At 37.5% G+C, this 18,363-nt stretch overlaps 1 protein-coding gene across 3 annotated transcripts in view; it reads right to left on the bottom strand.

The window, feature by feature from the left end:
• The window catches only part of NUP37 (nucleoporin 37), a 53,025-nt gene continuing 37,638 nt past the window's right edge, over window positions 2,977–18,363 (bottom strand). For all 3 annotated transcript variants that reach the window (XM_021092659.1, XM_021092660.1, XM_021092661.1), the window contains 5 exons: window positions 15,207–15,297; window positions 7,863–8,044; window positions 7,338–7,388; window positions 4,949–5,042; window positions 2,977–4,163 (listed from right to left, as the gene is read on the bottom strand). In XM_021092659.1, the coding sequence (XP_020948318.1) occupies window positions 4,050–4,163; window positions 4,949–5,042; window positions 7,338–7,388; window positions 7,863–8,044; window positions 15,207–15,297 (532 nt within the window). In that variant the 3' untranslated portion in view covers window positions 2,977–4,049. The remainder of the gene's footprint in view (window positions 4,164–4,948; window positions 5,043–7,337; window positions 7,389–7,862; window positions 8,045–15,206; window positions 15,298–18,363) is intronic.

Below are 18,363 nucleotides of genomic sequence, written 5' to 3'. Positions count from 1 at the left end.
TAAAATGAGACTTATGATCCCATCAGCTTGAACAAGTAGGATTTAGTCCTGACATCTTGCAGATTTGTGATATCCTAACTTCTGCTTCAACAGTCCTAAATACAAGTTTCAGAATACAAGCACAACTTTTTTTTTTCTACAATGTTTGTAAATGAAGCAATCCTGAGGAAAACTTAATTTCAACAGAAGAAAAACCTCTCAGACATATTTATAAACAAACATGGAAAAGCTAAAACTAGGGGACACACACACACAATCAGTTCTCATATTATTTATCAGGAATGAGAAGGGATGACCAATAATTAATTCCCCATTAAACATTTCCTCCTATCTTAGTCTAATTTAAACATAGTTTACAGAGTTCCTGTTGTGGCTCAGTGGAAACAAAATCTGACTAGTATCCATGAGGAGGCAGGTTCGATCCCTGCCCTCGCTCAGTGGGTTAAGGATCTGGCATTGCTGTGGGCTGTGGTGCAGGTCGCAGACACAGCTAGAATCTGGTGTGGCTGTGGCCTAGGCTGTTAGGCTGGCAGCTACAGCTCTGATTCAACCCCTAGCCTGGGAACCTTCATATGCTGTGAGTGCGGCTCTAAAAACACACAAAAAAAGTCTATGTCAACAAAAGTTTTTTAAAAAGAAAAAAACATAGTTTTCTAAGAACAAAGTTTACTAAGGAAAAAGAATATCCTACCATTTAAAGTAATTGAATATACTTAAGTTTAACAAAAAAACCCAGAAGTTAGAAAACGGTCAGATAGCCTATATGCAAGATCTAAAGAAACAGAAGGTGAGAATTCTCAGTGCTTACTCAGGATAAAATACATACCACTACTGAAACTAAGGGGTAAAGACATCTCATTTCTTGAGAATGTCTTAGAGTCATCTTATTAATTTACAAATAATTAATAACCACCATTTTTTGAGATAGATTATACTTTATTTTTTGAAATAAATTAAAATTTATTAGAGTATAGTCGACATACAAAGTTGTATTGATTTCAGGGATACAGCAAAGTAACTCAGCTATACACATATATATATATATCCATTCCTTTTCAGATTCTTTTCCCATATAAATTACCACACAGTACTGAGTAAATTTCCCTGTTCTATGAAGTAGGTCACTGTTACCTGCCTATTCTGTATGTAGTACTGTGTATATGTCAATCCCAACCCCATAATTTATCCCTCCTGTCCCCTCACTCCCACATTTTCCCTTTGGTAAATAAAAGTTTGGTTTCAAAATCTTTGATTCTGTTTCTCCTTTATAAATTTAAATTCTATTGTATCATTTCTATTAGATTCCACATATGAGTGATTTCACGTTATTTGTCGTTCTCCGACTTCACTTAGTATGAGAATTCCTAGGTCCATCCATGTTGCTGCAAATGGCATTATTTCTTATTTTTTTTATGGCTCAGTAACATCCCATTGTATATATGTACCAGATCTTCATCCAATCCTGTCAATGGACATTTAGGTTGCTTCCATATCTTTGCTATTTTAAATAGTGCTGCAATGAACACTGAGGTGCATGTACATTTTGAATTACGGTTTTCTCCAGATATAAGCCCAGGGATGGGGATTGCTGGATCATATAGTAGTCACATAATTAGTTTTTTAAGGAACCTCTATACTGTTCTCCATAGTGGTTGCACCAGCTTACATTCCCACAGTGTAGAAGCATTCCTTTTTCTCCACACCTTCTCCAGTATTTATTATGTGGACTTTTCGAGGATGGCTATTTTGACTGGTATGAGGTAAGAGCTCATTGCAGTTTTGGTTTGTACTTCTCAAATAATTAGTTATGTTGAGCACCTTTTCATGTGCTTCCAGGCCATCTGTCTGACTTCTTTCAGAAATGTCTGTTTAGATCTTCTGACTTTTTTTTTTTTTTTTTGTCTTTTTAGGGTCACACCTGCAGCATTTGGAAGTTCCCACGCTAGGGGTCAAATCAGAGCTGCAGTTGTCGGGCTACGCCACAGCTGCAGCCACACCACATCCCAGCCCCATCTGTGACCTACACTGCAGCTCATGGCAATGCCGGATCCTTAACCTGCTGGGCAAAGCCAGGGATCGAACCTACATCCTTATGGATACTAGCAAGGTTCATTACCACTAAGCCACAGCGGGAACTCCATTCTGACCATTTTTAAATTGGGTTTCTTGTTTTTTTGATATAAAGCAGTTTGGAATGTTTGTATATTTTGGAGATTAATTCCTTGTTGGTTGCTTTGTAAATTTTTTTCCCCATTCTGTCCTTTTGTTTTGTTAATGGTTTCCTTTGGTGTGCAAAACTTTTAGGTTTAATTTGGTCTCATTTATTTTTTATTTTATATTTTTGCTTTTTAGGGCCACATCTGTGGCTTTTGGAAGTTCGCAAGCTAGGGGTCAAATCGGAGCTATAACTGCCAGCCTACACCACAGCAAGAGCAATGCAGGATCCGAGCCGCATCTGTGACCTACACCACAGCTCACAGTAACACGGATCCTTAACCCACTGAGCAAGGTCAGGGATTGAATCCGCACCCTCATGGTTCCTAATCAGATTTGTTTCTGCTGCGCCATGACGGAACTCCTATAATGACAAATTCTTACGAATTCTTTGGCCTATTTTAATGCTTTTAGGGTCCTCTATCCCATCAAAGAGACTGTTAATGGGAACCATGTCAAAATTCCTTCACCCTTGACTTAAATTCAAAATCTGCTTATGAAGGGGTAAAAGAAACTCCTTGTAATAATTTGTAATAATATTTTAATGTATTAAATAACTAAATTGGAAGTTGCTATGGTATGTGACTTTCATCTGTACTTTAAAGCATGTAACAGTTTATACCAAACATCTATATTATAAAATTTTACTAAAATAAAAAATTTACCTCTTAACAATTTCCTATCTCTTAATTTTGATTCCATAAGATACTTATTTAAGGTATCTTCTGAATAGTACACTTGAGTAAAAAATTTTTATTGGCATTATGAATGAAAAATAAATTTCCAGTTCCTCAAAAACAAGAACTATTCCTAAAATAAATTAACAATACCTACACATCCCTGAACTGTGTGAGACATGTCAGGCATTTTCATTTACCTTTACTTAATCCTCACAGTAATTCCATGAGACAGTGATTCCTATCTTCATTTCATGGAGGAAATGCAGCTTCAGAGAGGGCATTAACTCTAAAGAATGGAGGGTTTATAGAAATTTACTTAACTCTTATACTATTCTGATTAGATCATGATGTGTCACAAAAACAGGACATGGGCCTTACACAACATTCATTTCAATCGTCTTGGAGAGGGTGAATATAGTTCCATCGTCACTAGGTGACATCTCAAAAACATTTAAGTTTGATAAGAACGGTGAAAATTTATAAAAGGCAGAGGTTGTTAAAGGTATTAAATTATACATCATTTTTCACACTTTATTTCACACACAGCAGATGTTCTGAGAATGTTGAGAGGTCTAGTCAAAAGGAATTTGCATATAATAAATAGGGTTGAGTAACATAATCATATTTTAAAGACACTGAAAACTATTTCTTTTATTAAATTGAATAAAAATCCTTTATAATTACCAAGGAAGTTGTAATAAGAGTCCTTCACATATAGACTGCTAACAAAAAAGCATATGCTCACACACATACGTTCAACCACTTGCAGAGTAATACTGAGAGGAGAGATCTTTTTTTCCTTTTGTAAATGTTTGTGTCTTTGAAAATGAGGAAAATAGCATATATGTAACATACAGAAGAGAGGATACACTTTGGACAATCCTGTGACAAAAATCAAAAGCATTATGTTCCGTAATTATCTCTTCTAGAGCTGCTGAGTCAACTGTAGTCTTAGAAGATGATTAAAAAAATACCCACACTGAGAGAATAGAGTAGGAAAATAATTTTTCAAACCATCAACATTTTATTTAACAAAAGCAACAAATGGAACATTTCTAGAGCTGGCAGTGTATATTTGATATAAAAATAAGGAATTCTCCAAAATATGTACTAAAAATACAGTTTTATCGATCTAAAGTACACAGAAAATTCATTTTACATTTCCGTCACCCAAAACAACAGCTTGTGGTCTCCTCCGATTGCACAGAGTGGGAGAGTTCTATGCCAGGAAAGGCCAGATCCAACAGCTACAGAACCAGTGAGGATGGGCTATAAAAATATGTGAAGTAAAGAAGCTCAATACATTATTGACATTAACAAATAAAAACTACCTTTCAAAAATAAGAAATATGATTGATAAATTATTTTTGCTTATGTGGAAATAGAATTAAAAAATGTGCTCCCTCATAGACGAAATACACATTATTTGTTTGCAGCTGGCTGGAATGAAGGATACAAATAAAATCTATGTATAATCGGTACAGTCCAGACTCAAACATTTTTGCAGTATAAACCAATCAAGCAAGCAAAATTATTGTACTTAAATGAAGGCGGAAATAAAATGCCTCTTACATGAATATTGGCAAAAAGTCTATTACCATTTGATTTAAACATCAAAAAATGCCATCTCCTTCCAATTTAAGCAGGTAACAGACATTCATAAATGTTTTTGGTTACACATTACAAATCCGGGGGCTATAAGTGGAAAAGTACAAAACAAATTTAAAAACACATATGCGGAGTTCCCATCGTGGCGCAGTGGTTAACGAATTCGACTAGGAACCATGAGGTTGCAGGTTCAGTCCCTGCCCTTGCTCAGTGGGTTAACGATCCGGCGTTGCCGTGAGCTGTGGTGTAGGTTGCAGACGCGGCTCGGATCCTGCGTTGCTGAGGCTCTGGCGTAGGCTGGCGGCTATAGCTCCGATTCAACCCCTGGCCTGGGAACCTCCATATGCCGCGGGAGCGGCCCAAGAAATAGCAACAACAACAACAACAACAACAAAAAAGACAAAAAAAAAAAAAACCACATATGCTACCAAACATCTCCACATTACCTGAGGGTGCCCTAAATGATGAATTTGAAACTGGCTTGCCATTTTGCCAGGATAACCAGTGGTTGCAAACAAGTTTTCATTAATCATGGACCATCTAAGAAAACATAAAGTATGAAAATTAGTACAGTATTCTACAGGTAACTATAAGCTTTTCTAAAATAGGTTATTTCACACCTGGGAGATAATAAGGACCTTCTTCCCCTTCTCACCCAATGACAAATGCAAGACTGAATTTCTTTACTGCCTTTTTCATTTTTTCTCTTTCTTAAAATATTTTAAATTATGAGTCTCTTGAGGGAGAGAGTTTTTAAAAAATAGGTTATTTCTTTTTTACACAAAAATAATTTTATAATCCTAAATTTGATAATATGGCTTTACAATGAGACTGAGAATTTAGGGAAGTGATCATGGGATACTTTGTTAAATTTCGCTAGGTTAGCAGTTCCTTTCTTATAACCAAAGGGCTGATGGTATTTATGACAGGAGATACAAACAAGGAATCAGAAAATATTTCACAGTATACTACATTAAAAAACCCCACACATTTAATGTTCTTATTGACATTTGTCTTAAAATTTGTGATAAACTCATGAGTTTAAACTCCCTGAAATGATGTAAACACTTAGAATACAAAGATGTTTAAGGCATTACAGACATTGGAATACAATGAATCAATGAATTAACAAGTGTTAATGGAGCTCCAGCCACAAGCCCAGCACTAAGAGGTGCAATGTGGAGCTGTAGGAGGGAAAAAAAAAGATTCCTTGACAAAAAAACAAACAACAAGACACAAACGGCTAAAGTCTACTTAATATTTTAGTGTGTGGCAGACATTATTAGTTGCTTGTCCAACAGCCATTCTACCTTTTTTTCTGCTAACTGAACCCCACCTATGTTCTGGCAGCATGTCTGACCCCAAGGGATGAGACATAATTGCTATAAGGCTAAGGCAGCCATCCCCAATTATGAGAGTGCTCCTCCTTCTCCTTTCAGGATAACGTGGTAAGAGGTGATGATGGTCAACTGGTGACTGTGAAGCAACAAGCCCAAAGCCTTGCCGCTGAGAATGGCAGAGGGAAAGTCTGAATTCTTAATGACATTGATGAGCTACTAAACAATCCTGAGACTACCTCCTTCAGACTTGGGTACAATAATTCACTGACTAAAATGCGTGTTTGCTTATATCTCTGAAATCAGGATGTACCTTATCATCTATGGCATTCTTACATTTAGTCGAATACATTTCTTTCTTAGGAGTACATAAACAGTAGTGTCCCCAGTTTCTACAATTTTATTGGGGGTATTTTAGATTTGATGAAATAGTGTATATAATAAAAGTTCTACTTTTTTTTGGTCTTTTTTTTGGTTTGTTTTTGGTTTTGTTTTTGCTTTTTAGGGCTGCACCCATGGCACATGGGGGTTCCCAGGTTAGGAGTCTAATCAGAGCTACTGCTGCTCAGAGCTACAGCTGCTGGCCTAGCCACAGCCACATCAACACCAGATCCAAGCCGAGTCTGCAACCTACACCACAGCTCGTGGCAACACTGGATCCTTAACCCACTGAGCGAGGCCAGGGATGGAACAGAAACCTCAGGGTTCCTATTTAGATTCGTTTCCACTGCGCTATGATGGGACCTCCCCCCCCCCTTTTTTTTTTCCTGTCTTTTTTAGGGCCGTACCTGCAGCATATGGAAGTTCCCAGGCTAGGGGTTGAATTGGAGCTGTAGCTGCCTTTCTATGCCACAGCCATAGCAATGCTAGATTCTTAACCCAGTGAATGAAGCCAGGGATAGAACCCACAACTTCATGGACAGTAGTCAGGTTCCTTACTGCTGAGCCACAACAGAACTCCTGTTCTACTGGTTTTTAGTCTCCGTTAGTAAATTTTCCTGAAGCTGAAAGCACAATAATGACTATACTATATGATGCAATATTATGTAAAAAATGAATGAAAAAGAACAAAGTACACAAGTATGTTAATTTAACTGAAAAAAGTTGCAGATATGTAATATTCGACATGTTTTCATTTAAAGAACAATAATGTAGTTCTTTACAAACATGCGTCCACCTATATTTTACATCTTTATCAGCACAAAAAATAAGAAAGCATATGCTCCCAATTGTTGGGGTGATATTGGTAGAGTGGCAACATGTTTTGTTTTATAAAATTTTTCCAAAAAAATTGGAAAAATCTTTCACCTAGACCAAAAGACAAAAGCAAAGTGTTAGGAGAGCCAAATATCCATACATTTATAGAACAATCAGGGGAAAAAAAAGAGAAAAAAATCAGTGCAAGAGAGGAATAGGAAAGTATTTCAGGAGTTGGCACAGCACAAAGTAACCAAACTCAAAAAGTCAAATTAAAACCCTAACAAAAATGGTACATTACCTGAATAAGCAGGCTCGATCCATGTGGACAGGTCTCTTATCTTGAGGGTAACTAAAAGACAGTAATTTACTTTTATGAATTACGTAGTGGTCTCAAGTAGAGGAACCTAAGTTTTAAAAGTTATTTTCTCTCTTAAGGACACAATGTCCAATATACTTAAACTGTGGTAAAATTCCAAATAAGCACTGAATTAAAACAGATGAAATATGATAAAGACATAAACATGATTTAGAACCATTAGAGAACACCCTCATTCAACAGGGTCAGTGTTTTTCTTCCTTTTTAAAGATAAGTAAACATCGCTCAGATCAAAGCTCTCCTCTGCATTATTCTGCTACTCTCGAAGTACATCTATGAAACCCTCATCTGTTAGGTGAAAACTCATAGCTCAGGCCTTTCTAGAGGAAAGACTTGTCTTTGCTCCACTGTGTGGCCCGGATATACAAGAACAGCTCAGTGGATCATTCAGTAATAGTGACTGATTTTTTTGGTAAGCAACTAACAAATATACTAAGGAAGTAGTACCTGGAACGAGTAATATCCCAAATGAAACAATCATTCCCTGCAACAGCTCCAACTTTGAAGGTGTTTTTTAAGCACCAGTGTGCTGACATTAATGGCATCTGTTCTGATTCGAGAGATAAAATAGCCTGTTGAGCCAAAAGATCATAAAACCGAATTGTTCCATTCTTCTCTGCAACCATCAACTGTAAGAGAGAAAAATAAAGAAAATTCAAGAACCTAATTTACTAGCCAGAAATTCAATGTCACACGTACGGTAAAATGTTAACATTTGCATATATTACAAATGGGAGATCAAATACAAAGGAAATAAAACAATCCTAGGTAAAAATCTCTATCAAATATTAAAAAAACCTCACAGAAAGCTGGCAAAAGAAAGGCTCAAAAAAACTGGGGACAATTTTAAATGATTGTGTATGATCTCAAAAAAAGTCTAAAGATTCATTCTAGGTAAAGTATATACATACTTTATATATACACACATACATATGCACACTCACACAGTTGAGTATTTATAGTAGTTAGGTTCTATAAAGTTGCTGCAAACACTGAATTAGAACCATCGATCCTAAAGGAAATTAATGAGTTCCTGCCAAGTCTCTCATCAGATTTTTGTCACCTTATCAGAACATAATCTCATATGTTTCTGTTTAAAGACATCTTATTTAATATATATTGACTTACTAACATAGAACGCACAGCCAATAGCACTAACGCTTGCTTATTTATTTTTTTTAAATGGCCACACCCACAGCATATGGAAGTTCCCAGGCCAGGGAATGAATCTGAGCCAAAACTTCGGCAATGCTGGATCCTTAACCCACTGCACCAGGCCGGGGATCGAAGCAACACCTCTGCAGCAACCCCAGCTGCTGCAGTTGGATTCTTAACCCACTGTACCACAGTGGGAACTCCTATACCTCTTGCTTGAACAAAGCTTATTTAACATGTATTTTCTCCATAAGGCATCTCATGGCCTTCCTATACTTAGGAGTACTACATAGCTCTTTGGCACTCTGCTTGTAGGCCATTGTACACAGTGGAAGAAATCACCAACAAACTGCATAAAATGTGGCATTAAACAGACCCTGAAGAGGACACTTGTTTACAGTATGAAAGCTAAAACATAAGGCAGAGTGCTGCCTTATTCCCTTAGCTGGGAATGTGCACATTAGCCAACTCGATTTTTTTGTTGATCTGTGCATGTCTGTGACTGTCAAAGTGTAATGAGTATTAAGTTTGGGGTTACAAATAAATTTTAGTGAGGTGGCAAAATATGGAAATCTGCAAATACGGAATCTGTGAATAATGAAGATCAACGTATACACATGTGCATGTGTAAAACACTGTGCTACTTTCAACAGAAGTCCAGGTAAAAGACACGATTCTCGATCTCAAGAAACTTTCCATCTGGGGAGTTCCTGCTGTGGTTCAGTGGGTTAAGGACCTGACACTGTCTCTGTGAGGATGTGGGCTTGATCCATGGTCTTGCTCAGTGGATTAAGGATCTGGAACTGCCTCAAACTGCTGGGTAGGTTGTAGATGCAGCTTGGATCATGTCTTTGGATCCAGTGTTGCCCTGGCTGTGGAGTAGGCCTCAGCTGCAGCTCACATTTGACCCTTAGCCCAGGAATTTCCATATGCCACAGGTGTAGCTATTAAAACAACAACAACAAAAACTCCCAAAACTTTCTATCTAAGAAGAATTATGAAAAAATAACTAATTGTAGTTTATGTGAAATATGGTGGGATGGAAAAGAAGGAGTAATTATTTAGAACACAGGTAGTCCTTAAAATTAGGGAGTTCTTAACAGAAAAGGTGGAATTTAAAATTATTCTCAATAATACAAGGTCAATGATTAAAATACAACAAAAACAAGTATAACACTGAGCTTTACATGCCCTGCCTTATTTAATCCTCATAACCACTATCTGAGGAAACTGCTATCATTAATTTCATTTTTTTTTCCAGAAAAGAGACAGAGGTGCAGAGTGACTAAAATAACTTGTTGAAGATCTCATCACTAGCCTATGGTAGAACCTGGATTTGAACTCATGTCTTGAACCCAGGTCTAACTACAGTGCACATATGTCCTTTATAGATTGTGAAGACTGGTGAGTGGTCTGGTGTGCTATATATACAGTCAAGGGTAGGGAAGGACTAGAAATGGGAAAAGACCAAAGATTTACTTGGACCTAGTAAAATTCCAGAGATTTTGAGTCTATCACTAAAGTCTTGAGAAGTTCAGGTATAACTTTTTTTTTTGCCTTTTTAGGGCCGCTCCTGCGGCATATGGAGGTTCCCAGGCTAGGGGTCCAATCGGAGCTGTAGCTGCCGGCCTACACTACAGCCACAGCAATGCCAGATCCAAGCCACGTCTTCGACCTACACCATAGCTCACGGCAACACCGGATCCTTAACCCACTAAGCAAGGCCAGGGATCGAACCCATATCCTCATGGTTCCTAGTTGGATTCATTTCCGCTGCACCATGATGGGAACTCCCAGTTTCAGGTATAACTTACGAACTATGGATGGGTCAAGTCTATCTGGGCCCAGGATCTAAACTAGGAGAGCATGGTAGGTTAAGAGTTCAGGTTCTTTAGTCAAGACTACCTGGTTCTTCCCTCAGAATGATCTTGAACACATAGGGCTAATGGAGTACCTACTTCATAGGGCTGTTGGGGGGTGAGGTACCAGCTAATACAGTTGACTCTTAAACAATGTGGAGAGAGCCTTAGGGTCACTAACTCTCTTTACTGTTGAAAATCCATATGTAATTCAGAGTTGTGGATCTTCCTGACCCATGGTTCCTGCATCTGTGGATTTGACCAACTGTGGATCATGTAGCACTGTAGTATTTACTATTAAAAAAAAAAAATCTGTGTGTAAGTGGATCTGTGCCGTTCAAACCTGTGTTGTTCAACGGTCAACTGTACATGTTAATGCACTTAAAACTGCTTTAGCAGAATAGGCCCTCTATAAATATTAGCTACTATAGTTTAAAGTCAGGTTGAAAACCACATTCTAGTAAAAACAAACATTTTATTTTGGTTATTTACTTTTCCAAATCTGGGCTCAATTGTGATTTTTTTTTTCTTTTTTGGTTGAAAGAGCAGATAGAGTAAAAAAGTTAAATAAATTTGGGAACTGCTGGATCTAAAAATGTTACAGAGGAATTTTTCTTTTAGGACTTTTCAGAACCATAAACAGTAATTTGCAATGAATTTTCACAGAGGAAGTATCTGAAGTAGTATAAAACACTATAGTAATTGAAGCAGACGGAGGTCAGATCTGTGACGATGTGATTTTTTGAGCAAATTAATCTTTTGGTGCTTCAGTTTTCTTACCTATAAAATAGAATGATGCTACCAACCTGAAAGTATTTTTGAAATTATTTGAGAAAACATATGTAAATTAAGTACTAAGCACAGTTCCTGGCATTGAGAAAGCACTCAACAAATGCTGGCTGTCACACCTCATTTCGTTTAGCAGCTCAAACCTCTTTTCTCTTAGGGTCAGAAAAAGGGATGTCCTCAGTCCCAACTCTCTGATCCTGACACCCTAAATCCTGGTTCTGTTATTACTACCTTTCAAATCCTAGTTCCAGCTGTGGTTTACGGGATTAAGCATCTTTGCTTCTGGAGAGCTTTGACTTTTGTAACTTTTACCACTGAGTGCTAGCATTTGCTTTGTGCTTTCCACAGCTCTTTTGTAGTTTATGTCTCACAAGAATTTTATGAGACTGGTGATCATGGATCGCTCTTTCTTCTCTGGCTGCCTCATTTTCATTAAGACCAAGAATAACTGAACAAAAAGTCTGTGCTTGTTCTAATATGGCAGATCCCTGAGAACCACTAGATTGTTTTAGTAGTAATAATAATATCAACAACAACATGCTGCTGAAATTGAGTGCTTATTATGTATCAGGTTTTCTTTTAAGGACTTCATCAGTGCTCGATCATTTAATCTTCATGAGCTTCCATTTCACAAAATGAGGAAGTGAAGGCAGTGACTGAGAAAGCTTGCAACTTGCCAGAGATCATACAGCTAGCAACTGGCAGAACTGGGATTTGACTCTAGGCAGTTAACTCAAGAGTATGAACTTCTCTTTTTTGGCTGTGCCTGAAGCATGTGGAAGTTCTTCGGCCAGGGGTCAAACTCATCCCACAGCAGCAACCCGAGCAGCTGCAGTGACAATGCTGGATCCTTAACCTGCTGCACCACAAAAGCACTCCAAGAGTATATACTTCTAACTTTCCACTGTGTTGCCTCTCTAATTCTAGGTTTTTTGAGTTTGGTAGAGAAGAAGTAAAGCTAATATTTAAAGATGCATCTAACTAAAGTAGGCAAGAAGAATCAGATTGAAGAGCCAAAGATTTTTAGAAACAAGCTAAAGCTTGGCAAGGACTACTTGTGATAATGGAAAGGTGAGGAATACACATTTATGACCAAGAGGAATGTGGTCTGGTGACGGTGAATACAAACTTTGTGGATCAGCAGTTAATGAACCCAACTAGGATCCATGAGGATGCGGGTTCGATCCCTGGCCTTGTTCAGTGGGTTAAAGATCCACTGTTGCCCTGAGCTGTGGTGTTGGTCGCAGATGCAGCTTGGATCCTGTGTTGCTGTGGTTGTGGTGTAGGCCAGCGGATACAGCTCTGATTGGACTCCTAGCCTGGGAACCTCCATATGCTGTGGGTGTGGCCCTAAAACAGCAAAAAAAAAAAAACCCAAACAAATAAAACAAACAAAAAAACCCCCCAACTTAAAAGACCTAGAAAAATTTGCATACAGTAAAGGAAAATATCAAAGATGATTTTAGGATTTTGAGTTGAAGTGATTTAGAGCAGAGACTTCCAAACATTCTGAAGTTGTGGAAAAAATTTATAAAAGGAGATGGGGTGGTGGAGCGAAATTTTAATTATATATTTAAGAATAATATAAAGTAACTTAGAACACATAGAAGAAAGGGAGCTACAATAATCACAAATTAAGTATTAAGATACAAGTTTTGGGATGGAGATTATAGTAACATTCTCATTTCTTATTTAGGCTTTTTTGTTTTTTTGGGTTTTTTTTTTTTTTTAGGTCTCGGTTTTTTAAAAGTAACTTATTATATTTATTCACAGAGATATTAGTATTTTGGTAGATTCCTTGATTATGTTCTAAGTAGTCTCACTGCTACAGGGGAGAAATCTAGACATAAAATAAATTTAGGACCTGGATTCGGAAGTAATATTTACACATGGAAATAATCTCAATATATGTAATATGAATAAATTCAAAAATTTCACTCATGCACACATACAGAGTATGATTCTACGGATAAAAGACCAACAGGCCCGAAACAAGTTTTCATGGAATGCCAGGGCTCACAGAATACACTTCTATATTCTAGGGCATCTCAGTTCAGGACCACCTCCTCTCTGAAGGCTGTGAGCAGATCTGATTAATCCATTTTGTCATCATTCCTCTTAACTAGATTTTTGATGCCAACACTGAAAATCTGTTGCTGTATTTACATGTTTTTCTTGTATAAAAGCCAATGTATAACTCAAAGACAAGGATTTTATTCATTCTTCTCTCCTCTATAATAATAAAGGATACCGTGTATGTGAGAACTACCCCTCACAAGAATTCACAGATACATGAAGAAGAGTTAGCAGAGGAGAGCAAAAAAGGGAATATACATGCAGAGATGGTCAATGGGACTAGAATAATGTACCTTTAAAGGCCAAGTGAGCAGAGGTTTAAAGCAAAGTGATCAGCGGTGGAAAAAGCTGCCTTGAGATTAAGAATGGAAGAAAAGCCCATTGGACTTTAAAAATATCACTGATGATGGGGAGTTCCTGTCGTGGCGCAGTGGTTAACGAATCCGACTAGGAACCACGAGGTTGTGGGTTTGATCCCTGGCCTCGCTCAGTGGGTTTAGGATCCGGCATTGCCGTGAGCTGTGGTGTAGGACTGTGCCTACAGCTCTGATTAGGCCCCTATCCTGGGAACCTCCACATGCCAAGGATGACTTCTGAGAAATTGAGGAGATTGAATAAGATTAAAAAGTTAGACCAATAGACGGGGGAAGAATTTCAAAGGTATACATGATGGGTTCAAACATTCAGAAATAAAAGGTGTGAAGAAGACAGATTAAGATTAAAAGGGGGGAGTTCCTGTGGTCCTGCAGCGGAAACAAATCCCCCTAGGAACCATGAAGTTTCGGGTTTGATCCCTGGCCTCGCTCAGTGGGTTAAGGATTTGGTGTTGCTGGGAGCTGTGGTGTAGGTTGCAGATGCAGCTCAGATCTGGTGTGGCTGTGGCGTAGGCTGGCAGCTACAGCAGCGATTCGACCACTAGCCTGGGAACCTCCATATACCGTGGGTGCAGCCCTAGAAAGACAAAAAGACAAAAAGACAAAAAAAAAAAAAAAAGATTAAAAGGGGGAAACAGAATGTAGTGGTTAAGAGCAAGACCTATGGAGCTGGCTGCTTGTGTTAAATGTCAGTTTTTCTAGTTAATAGCTTTGTGAATTTGGGCAAGTTATTTAACTTCTATGAGCTTTGGTTTCCTTTTTGTAAAGTGAGATCACTGTAGTACCCATCTCATAAGGTTGCATGAGGGTTAAATGAGCTAATGTATGACATACTAACAATAAGCCAGGCATATGTAAGTACTATGTAAGTGTTTGCTATGATTAATCAAGCTTATCTTCTTGTGCAAGTGTAAGGAGAGAAAAGAGTTAATAGAGAAGTATGAAGACATTAGAATGCTATGAAAAGCAGGACGGGCAAGAACTGTCATGAACTCTAGACAGAAGGACTAACTTTAAGAAGACGAACATGGAGTTTCTAGGGAAAGATAACAGAGCAATGCCCAAGAGAAAATACTGGCAAATGAGAGAACTCTTGCTGAAGGGCTATCTTCCAATGACATTAAGGCTAACTGATAATAACTCATTGCATATTTTTAGAATTTTAGAAAGCTTTACTTTGCATAGGAATTGCATACCACTGTAGTTAGCTCCAGTGATGCTTTCTGTTTAAACATTATGGCTCATAAGCATGGATTTAATTTTTTTTTTAAACAAATACTGCTTACTAGAAAGACTGGGCATTAATTTTTAAATTGTAACCTATCAAAGGGCATGAAAAGTGTACTCTGAATAAATGCCATTTATAGATGATGATTTTCAAATAAAAAACTAGAGAACTTTTAAGGTTCTAGATTATTCCAAATGCATTTGTACCAACTGAGAGTCTCTGAGGTAGAAAAAGTCACTGATTTTTCTCCTCCATGTGAGCAAGCACTACACATGCATACGTCTTTTCAACTTGATAAAAGAAAGCTAACCTTAAAAGTTTCCTCAGGATGCCAGCACACACTCATTCCAGGGGAATGAAGAACAAAATGAGCTGTTTGTATTCCATCCAAGTTCCAAATCCTAATAAAAGAATAGGAATATCTTGTTAAATAGTTTTGATATTACCACTACTAAAAAAATGAAATTTCTAAAAATTTATTCAAAGCCAAAACTGATCAACTAGAGATGATAAGGTAAACACCTGCACTTAAAGTATATCTTTTAAAGAAAATTATAACAGTATTATTTTAAACAATGTAAAAGTAGTATAAAGAATTTAAGTTTTCCACACTTAATAATGAAAAAACACACACATTCTCTCTAATTTAGTATAGCAACACTGTAACACAGTAACCAAATTAAATTATTCATTAACTTTTTATTTTGTGGGCAGAATTTTAAGTTTCTAGGCCACTAATCAGTTTGCATTCCTACTTCAGTAGCCATTTCAATTAACATTAATTTTTTTTTATGTATGTCTTTTTAGGGCTGCACCCTTGGCATGTGGAAGTTCCTAGGCTGGGGGTCCAATTGGAGCTATAGCTGCAGGCCTACACCACAGCCACAGCAACGTGGGATCCAAGCTGCATCTGCGACCTACACCACAGCTCACAGCAATGCCAGATCCTTAACCCACTGAGCAAGGGCAGGGATCAAACCTGCATCCTCATGGATGCTAGTCAGGTTCCTTTCTGCTGAGCCACAGTGGGAACGCTGATTAATAATAACTTCTACCAGCGATACTTAAAACATACACCTGCCTGTTCCCACCCCTGCTGTGCCACTGCAGTGCTCCCATTTGTAAAATAGTATATAAAGAAGCTAGTATGAAGTGATGTGAATTTAGGGGGACAGTAATTTCCCATAGCTGCTTATTCTTTCTGCCTCTGGGTTCCCATGCCAGGGTCTACTTCCTACCTTTTACCTTTTCTGATCTGGCTCACTTCCCCAAAGTCTTCTCAAAAGGGGCCTTGATTGACAGCTATCAGATTAAAGGATAGAAAGACTGAAGGAACAAGCATCTAGTTCTTCCTACTTGTTCCTCAATACTTACAAATCCATAGTAACAATGACAAACCTACTCAATTTCCCTCTCAGGTTTTTTCCAACCCCCAGGGTGGAGATCAAGATTCAGACATCTCAGCAGTGGCACTGTTGTGAGAAGCCCTATTCCCCATCCAGAATGCTAGTTTTTGAGTTCATTCTTCACACTCAACCACTGTTACATCTCACTGGGACAGAGTTGGAGCACAGAGTTGGCATGGTAGGAGACAGAAGGTAAATGGGTGGTTGGCCAAGTATCCACACAATCTGGTCCTTAAGAACTGAATACTTTCATTAGAATGCCTTGGACATTTTCTTCAAGGTTTTATACTTCATATCTCATTAGGAACAAAAATAAAACAATTTCAACAAACTTAGAGAATATGTTTTTAAAGTTGAGGCAAAACTTCACTTCAAAGAAAGCAGGCATATTTATTGGACAATGCCACAATTATTTTGTGCCAAACCACATTACTTCAAAATTTTTTCTTTTTTATAGAAATTATAGGATCTCCAATTTTAAAATATCATAATTACATATGAACTAAAATAAATGTTTTTTAAAATCATTATATACTTGACTAAATAATTCAGACACATACCCTTTTCTCTTTCCAAATCAACACTTTTCATTTGTATTTACGACACAGGGAGATGATTACAATTTAATTGCAGAGGGGGAATCAAATTTACCGCAGGTTTATTCAATTATGTTTCACTTCCCACAATAAATAAGATTATTAGTTACGGCAATGATTATTTCTTTCTTCTCTATTGCCTTTTGCATAATAAAGTGCTAGCCTAGCATGTATTTTACCACTACTGAAGTAGTAGAAATTTGTCTTACAAATTCAGTAAATCCCATGAGAAAATGGTTTAAAGGCCCCATTCCTTTTGATCTTATTCTAATGTACATCTGATTTTTGTTTGCTATTATACTGAATAAATACATACCAGAATATTTTCATGAATTTTTCCTGTCAAATGAAGGAAACGAAAGACGTAGAAAACATGGACAAAGATATTCTATAAAGACAGGTCAATTAATGAAGTGTATGCCTGTCTTATGAACCACATTTTAGTTTAATTTTAAAAGAGCATTTTATACTGACAGAACCCAAAATTGTTTTGGGGAAGGAAAAAAAGATTTAAAAATGATGAGGTGATCCAGATAACTTTATAGGATTAGGATAAAATGATTTATGGCCTACAATTATATGCTTATTAAATAATTCTCAGCATAACCCAAGTACTGAATATGCAAAATACAACAAATTGGTCTGAAATTAGTTATCATAACTAAATTAGCTACAGATGGTACACTTTACGTTAAGTGTTATTTCCTTTTTTTTTTTTTTTTTGGTCTTTTTTTAGGGCCACACCTACAGCATATGGAGGTTCCCAGGCTAGCGGTCGAATCAGAGCTGTAGCTGCCAGCCTACACCACAGCAATGCCAGATCGAAGCCATGTCTGCAACCTATACTACAGCTCATGGCAACGCTGGATCCTTAACTCACTGAGCAAGGCCAGGGATTGAACCTATATCCACATGGATGCTAGTCAAATTCATTTCCACTGAGCCACGACAGGAACTCCTTATTTCCCTTTTTGATAGATTCCATTATTAAGCTCTTCTCAAATCCTTTTGTGGAGCTCAACTTATTTTCCTGTGTCTTTACTACACGGCTCATCTAGTTAGTATTAGTTCCATTAGATGAAGTCACATTTCTTTTTTTGGTACTTATTTTATTTTATTTTTTTTACAGTACACCATATATAATAAAAATAGACAAATCTTAAGCACATGACTCAAAGACCATACTTGAAGAAAGCACCCAGGAGTTCCTATTGTGGCTCAGCAGGTTAAGAACCTGACTAGTATCCATGAGGACGGGGGTTCGATCCCTGGCCCGGCTCAGCCGGTTAAGGATCCAGTGTTGCCGTGAGCTGCAGTGTGTAGGTTGCAGACAAGGCCTCAGATCCTGTGTTGTAGGCCAGTAGCTACAGCTTCAATTAAACTAGTCTGGGAGTTTGATGCAGGTGCAGCCCTAAAAAGCCAAAAAAAAAAAAAAAAAGCCAAAGAGAAAGCACCCAAATTAGGG

The sequence above is a fragment of the Sus scrofa genome, chromosome 5 (genome assembly GCF_000003025.6).
Source record: "Sus scrofa isolate TJ Tabasco breed Duroc chromosome 5, Sscrofa11.1, whole genome shotgun sequence".
NCBI lineage: Eukaryota > Metazoa > Chordata > Mammalia > Artiodactyla > Suidae > Sus > Sus scrofa.
This window is presented reverse-complemented; position numbering and strand designations above follow the sequence as displayed.